This window comes from Polistes dominula, unplaced genomic scaffold (genome assembly GCF_049000335.1).
Source record: "Polistes dominula isolate Pdom_NZ unplaced genomic scaffold, Pdom_raw_medaka contig_11, whole genome shotgun sequence".
Taxonomy (NCBI): domain Eukaryota; kingdom Metazoa; phylum Arthropoda; class Insecta; order Hymenoptera; family Vespidae; genus Polistes; species Polistes dominula.
The window spans coordinates 260,736-268,092 of NW_028301154.1; the positions used below are offsets into that span (position 1 = coordinate 260,736).

At 29.6% G+C, this 7,357-nt stretch overlaps 1 protein-coding gene across 1 annotated transcript; it reads left to right on the forward strand.

Moving 5' to 3' along the window:
- The first annotated feature begins 306 nt into the window (after positions 1 to 306).
- On the forward strand, positions 307 to 3,158 carry LOC149030539 (odorant receptor 82a-like). The gene is made up of 4 exons (XM_089178708.1): positions 307 to 341; positions 435 to 638; positions 1,089 to 1,386; positions 2,850 to 3,158. The coding sequence occupies exons 1-4, from the start codon at positions 307 to 309 to the stop codon at positions 3,156 to 3,158; spliced, it is 846 nt and encodes a 281-aa protein (XP_089034834.1).
- The last annotated feature ends 4,199 nt before the right edge of the window (positions 3,159 to 7,357 follow it).

A 7,357-nucleotide genomic window follows, 5' to 3' on the forward strand; every position in this document is an offset into this window, starting at 1 on the left:
TAGGGAAAGTTTGTATAATTATAAATTGTCATTGTGGAAAGGATATTTTTCGGTTTTTCTTATTTTTTGTGGTACAATATTTGTGATATTCGCACAAATAACTCTTGTTGGTGACACTATAGCTTTTTCTGAGTTAGTTCTATTGTTTATTAATTATTCAGTCATTGTTATATGCATATTTGGTTTATATATATATATACTTCATAAAAATAACAAAAAGTTTTTAAAATATTTTTCTTCGAATTCTTTTATTTGTTTGAATGTCAACTGAATAGATCATCGGTTAGTGTTGTTGGATGGTCCTTGATGTTATCCAAATGTATGGCATTCAATTTAAAAAGGTTCGTTCTTCCAATGAAATCAATTCATTTGACAATTAAAATCAAATATTTTTCAAATTGTTAGAAATATATAAGAAGAGTATTTTTTTCTAGGGATACTATATTATTATTATTAATCAAAATGGAAAGAGGAAAGATGGTAGATTATTGGTTGGAAACACGAGCAATGGCTACGAAATTTCTTGCAACGGTTTATATTATTTTAACCGTTACTTTCATAATATCACCCTTGTATTTATCAGGAAGAAATTTACCTTTCCAAGGAAACTTTTCTCCAATATTTTTTCAAGATCCGTGGTTAGTATTTTGTAATTTATATAAAACAATATTCGATAAAAACGTATTAAGAATATTTCAAAAGTTACAATTAGAATGTATTAGAAATTAGAAGAAAGTCTCCATTGTTCGGTATCCCTTTTGTATCGAATTTTGTACTTCGATAGGTTTACCAATGTATTGTGAACTTTTGTCAGCTCGAGGCAAAATCCAATGGGATAAATTAAAACTTTTTTTAGTCGAACAAAACGAAAAAAGTGATTTTGTAAAAGGGTTACTTTTTACAAAACGATCCTTTGTTTAGTAACATCATCTGTTTGTTTCATTTCATCCCTTTTGTTTCAATTACTTTTTCCTATACTTCGAATACAATATAAATTCAATGTAGAAATTAAAAATATAATATATAATATATATATATATGTATATTAATAATGATAATAGTAATAATAATAATAATATATTTTGAAGGTATCAGCTGATATATGTGATAGAAATAATGTTGACCTTATTAGCAGTATCTAATACATTGGCTTGCGACGTTATACTAATATTATTCGTCTGTCAACTATGCAACGATTTGCATAGAACAGCCACCTTGTTGCAACAATACGGTGACGATAAATGCAGTCTTAGGGATGTCATCAAACAGCACATTTCTTCCCTAAATTATGGAGAAACTCTGTGCAACGCCTTGTCAGTTATGTATCTCGGTCAAAATTGCATTTGCACTATGACAATCTGTTTGGCTTGTTACATTTCCTTTACCGTAAGTTTATTTCTATTATTTATTTTTTTATTCAACCTATTTTTCTGCGAAAATCAATTTTTCCTCGATTAAATCAAATTCACGCGGTAAACGTTAAATAATTATTACGAGAAAGTTATTTACGAGGTTTAATACTTAAATTTTATCAACGAAGATGAATTTTACAAAAGGGGGAAATGTTTAGTTAGTTCAAAGAGACCCGAGATGGTTGTTATATATAAAGTTAATTAGAAATGATTTATTTATCATTTAACGACATTTTCATCGAACCATTAGAGAAATAATTGCCTAATTAATTAAGATTTATTATCGATAAATTTGTTGTTTAAATTGTTATTACAAAAAATGGTATTCCATGAGGGGGTGTTCTAAATCTATTAGAGAAAAAAAATCAAATTTTCTAAATATCCCGATTTAATAATATACGCTCATTCGAGCATAGAAAATTCCTAGTTGAAAAACACTTAATAATCCGATCATATTAATTACCATACCATCCATTCCCTTTTTGAAAGTATTCGAATTGCACCCTAGAGATTAACGAGGAAGGGAGAAAGAAAAGAGAAATTATTGGCCGATTTTCTTACACCCACCCACCCATGTTTGCGTAGGCACGCACTCACAAATGAACAAATTTTCTTGTTTTAACCATACGTGTTTTTCTACGAGTTTACTAACTTCCTAAACGTGTTATTTTGCTCCTACATTATGATCTTGATTGATCGTTAAATTTCAAATGCTTCATCAAGTTGTCCGTGATTGTTCCGGTTTAATCGGTCACGTCTAAGCTTCTTTACTTATACAACACAACAACCTTCAAAAAGCTTTATGATCGATGCGATTAGATCGTCCGAGAAACATAGTTCATTAGATTAAAACGTGAAACAATTAAGGAAGAATCATTATTTAACTCGAAAAGGGTTGTGTTTTTAATATTATTAATTACTCACTTAACTAACTTCTTTCAATTAATTAAACAACACTAAGTGTAAGATAAAAATGTAAGATTAATAATAATAGTAATAATAACGAAAAAGTATAAGGAACAAAATGTAGATATATATAGAATATAATCGAGAATAGTCGGAAGCTTAAGGGTTGAAAGCTGAAAGCTCAACCGGTTCGTAGAATCAATTAATGGTGCTCGTAGAGGCAACCTATAAGCCAATCGACTAATTACGAAAGAGATTAGATGGGATTACGGTATAGGTCGGACGGGAAAACGAGATTAGTCATTGTTCTCTCTCTTTCTCTCTCTCTCTCTCTCTCTCTCTCTCTCTCTCTCTCTCCCTTTCTCTTTCTCAAACCCTTTCTTAATTAGAAGTTTTTTTTCCTTTAGAATAAAATAAAATAATGATATAATAGGGGGAAAAAATATCATATGGTTGTTTTTTTTTTTTTTTTTAATTTACATTCGAAAGAAAGGAAAAATATAATAATTTTATGATCTTTTTTCATTTCAGATAACAAATACTTTGACATTGATGAAAATGGTCGTAGTACTTTTAGCAATGGTCCCAGTATTGTTCATTAATTGTTACAGCGGAGAAATGATTTATGGTTCTAGTTTGACCGTTAGCATGGCTATCGAAGCTAATTCTTGGAAATCTGGTAATATTAGAATAACCAAGGATGCTGCATTCGTAGTTCATAGGGCACAAAAACCTATGAAAATAGCAGTCGGTACTTTTGGTACTATCAATCTAAAGTTTTTCTGCGATTCCATTTATTCGGCCATTTCTTATGCCATGGTATTGAAAACTATAAGCTAGAAATCATTTTAATTTCAATGTACGAAAGCTTTTTCTTTTCAATTATTATTTAATCGAATAATACAATTATTTGTTAGGATGTTAAATATATTCGTTTTTTTTCCTTTCTTTTCTTTTAATATTAGAAAATTAAATAATAATAATAATAGTAATAATAAGATGATATGATCCAATTGTTAAAGAAAATTGGAGTAAGAAAAAAGAACGATTTATCAAAGAAGAAGGTGTATAAGTAGAAGAAGTTTCGTTAGAAAGATTAATCTGTTTAGACGTCCCTGTCTCTCATCCAATCTTTGTCTTATCTCTCCCATATTATTGCTAAGACGAATATATAGTTAACATTATCCAATTAATCTTAAGGGATACAAAGATTCAATAGGGAAAATAACGTTGAACGTGAGACAAAGTAATCTTATGTTAATCAAAAGAGAGTAACACGCTTAAATTGGCCGATTTCATAATTAATTACAGAGTTATTCTTCTACATTTTTAAACCTTCTTATCATAAGTAAAGTTAAGAAAAGAAAGAGAAACCTATTTCAAAGATTTTTTAATATATCATTCTGTCTAAAGAAAAGACAGTTAATATAAATGTCGTTCTATGTGTGTCTGTATTTTTTTATTTGATCCCATAAAAGGAAATTTATAATAAAATATACTTTCATTGTTCAATCGTACGATAAATTCATTATATCTATATAAATTATCATTTTACATTTGATCGTTTCTTTTTTTCTTTTTTTCTTTTTTTCTTAATATTTCTTCTTTTAATTTTTTCATTTCAAAGGATCATTTTATATCGGATGGAAGGGTGGATAGGAGGGAGTGAGTGGTCTATTGAAAACTCCCGAGGAATACGATAATGTTGAGATATCCTATAATGCACAAGCATACACTCGAAGTTTTCTTCAACGATACGCTCTCTCGCGTTTGAGATAGAAAAAAAAGAAAAAGAAAAAGAAAAAAAAAAGAAATCGAGAAGAGGATGATGATCCGTCTACCCTTTTTTCTTTCCTTACTTCCTCCCTTCCTTCCTTCCTTCCTTCCTTCCTTCCTTCCCTTTCTTCCCTTTCTTATCTACTGAAAAGCCTTTATATTTCTTTTTCTTTTCTTTTATTTCTATCATTCAGCTTTTACTTTATGTTACTCATGTCAGATATAGGCTCATGGCAACCCTCTTCGAAATAGAAAAATATACTGGAATTGAGGAATGCAAGAGTGAAGAGTATCTACGTTTGTCCTCTTTCAAACTTTTTTCACATATAACAATGTCACATGAATCTTATCTTTACGTATATTCAATAACATAATTTAATATAATATCATGTATATATAATTCATTGATATAAATCACGACGTTATAAATAGTTCAGAGAAAGTAATTCAATCAATTAATATAATTAATATGATGGGTAATGCTTGGAGTATTAATTTGTTATAATATTAATAGTAATAGTAGTAGGTAAGGGGTTGGGGGGTTATGCAAAGTTGTACAGTACACGTGTCACACTTCAAAGAGATTCAAATATAGGTATTACGGGAACGCAATGCGGCCTCGTAATAAAACGAGCTGCACTCACATAGGTCAAGTGGAATACAATATGTAACAGGGAGTTGAACCATAAAGCTTTCTCTACCTTTCTCTTATGCACCCTTCACCCCCTCCCTTCACTCTCTTTCTCTTTCTCTTTCTCTCTCATTCTGTTTATATTATCACCCACAAACCCTGTGCATAGGGAAACTTGTAAGCTATGCAAAATCTGGCTTTACCGGGGTTTGTAGCTGAACGAATTTTCACTGGACGACTAAAACTCTCCACACACAAAGATACTAGCTACGGTTTCCTCTTGTCATAAAAAAAAATGGATGCACGACATATTTTTTTTTTGTTTTGTTTTGTTTTTTATTCTTTTAATTGCATTCGAAATTGTAAAAAAGCAAAGTTTTTGTTTTATCATATTTTTTATTCATTAAATTTCTTTGTTTGGTTATTCAACGAGCATGCCACAGGGTTTGCTTATACAGGGTTGAATTTAAGTCAATAGATGGCCCGGTAGTTAGATATTTTTTTATCTTCTAATAAATTCAAAAATCGTTTAATCATTTTTTTTTTATTCATTTATTCGTTTACTCGTTTACCAAACCGTGGATACAAAGTGGTTTAAAACTTTTTAAAAGGAGCTTTGTGTGTTTTTAAGTACATTTTTAAGCTCGCAATTAGGTTTCACAATTTCAACAAAATACAATAAACCACAAGTTTGATAAAAAAAGTAAACAAAAGTAATGAATTTGGTAAATATGACTTGGAAACTTTAGTGAGTTCACCCTATGTAACATTCTGTTTAAAAGTACTGCTACGTGTGAAAGATCGAAGGGAACAGGGGTAAAAGGGGAATAAGAGTTAAAAGAAAGGGATGAAAAGCTTCTCTCGTCCCAGATTACGGTTGGATCAATTAAACGAGAACTCGAAACACGTTTGTTACAATATATATGTGTATGTATGAGCATTGTCTGGCATCGACGAGCAATGAAAATAATGGTTACAAGTGTGTTAGAAATGATTGTTAGTAGTGTGCTTCATCGACGATGCAGAACTATGATAATAAACAAAAATTTATACTTTTTCTTTAGCCACAGTTCATACATACATACATGTATATAAATTATTATCATTGTCAAGAATTATTACAAATATTTCAACATATTTAAACAACAAATAAATAAATAAAAAACACAGTAATTATTTTACAGTAAAACTCAGAAAGGAAATTTTGGCCTACAACTTTTCTCTCTCTCTCTCTCTCTCTCTCTCTTTCTCTATTTCTTTCTTTTCGTTTAAAACAAAATGAGGAATAAATTAAACAGTCGGAATTCTCTCGAAGATCTTCCAAACTTTCTAAGAAAGTTTCAGGCTGCTTGATGAGAATTGAAGGGAGAAAGGGAAGAAGAGGGTTGAGAGAAGGTAAAAGATAAGGGCTCGAATACGTTGCGGTGGAATGAAATGTACAAAAAAGAAAAAAAAAAGGAAAAAAAAGGAAAAAAAAGGAAAAAGAAACGGAATAAGAATGGTGAGATTAATTTGCATAATTACTGATATTTTTCAAATTTGTATAGAAATATTTTCATTCGACAATATTACGAGTAATTTGTTCAGAAAATTAAAATAAATAAATTAACTTTTTTGTTTCCTTTTTTTTTTTTTAAATATTAAAAGAAACAAACAATTTCTACGTGAATAATTTATTTCATATCCATCATATTTTCTTCCTATTTCTATTTTCGTGTCTCGTTTTTGTTGCTAGTAATCAACGACTTCATCTTTATGCATGAATTTTTGGGAAGAAGTAAGGAAACTAAGGGATGGGAGAGAGAGAGAGTTGAGTGGGAGTTGGAGGATAAGAGAAAGACCACTGTAGATTCTGTCATCGAAGTAATTTGCGTTCTTATAACTACATCTATCTCTATCTCTATCTCTTTCGCATTAGTCACTAGTGTTGACTGGCAATTAGCTTGTAGTGGTGAGAGAGGAGAGAGAGAAAGAGAAAGAGAGTTTCAAAAAGCTCTGGAAAGGCTTAATCTGAGTGGCAATAAAGGATTAGCTTACGTTGATAAACCACGATTAACTTTAACCAAAGAAGATTTTACATATAATACAAACTTGTTGGATAAAATTATTCTTAGGATCAAAATGTGTTATTATTATTTTGGTTGTTGTTGTTATCGGTAAGATTTGAGAATTTTTTAATCGGTGTGAAAAATCTTCTTTGATCTAAGTTAACATCAATAAATATTATTTATATTTAAAGAACTATTAAAACAATTATCAAACTATGATTCCATTTAATTTACTTATTGATTATTATAAATAAAAAGTTGATGTCTTTATCTACAAATTATAATCTTGTGCAAAAGAAAAAATAATTGTTATAATTAATTATTCGCATAATAATTGGATTTCTCCTTTCATTATCACAATTTATAATTAGATGAAACAATTATTATTAGTCGATCATATTATTTGTTAAAGTAATCAAAGCAATATCGAGCAATTAGATGCAGTCAGAGAGGCGTCATTGTTTGTTCGTATCTGACACAAAATACACATCTATATATATTATATACATACTCGATATATAGGTAAGGTAGAAATCATTATGTTCGATCAGTACATTGGTGACATAGATGTTCTTGGAGCAGGT

Excerpts from the sequence above, each read along its gene's own strand:
- LOC149030539 (XM_089178708.1), top strand. The coding sequence starts at position 307 with ATGTTATCCAAATGTATGGCATTCAATTTAAAAAG. Across the intron at positions 639-1,088 it reads ATATTTTTTCAAGATCCGTG|GTATCAGCTGATATATGTGA; the intron begins GTTAGTATTTTG and ends TATATTTTGAAG. Across the intron at positions 1,387-2,849 it reads CTTGTTACATTTCCTTTACC|ATAACAAATACTTTGACATT; the intron begins GTAAGTTTATTT and ends TTTTCATTTCAG.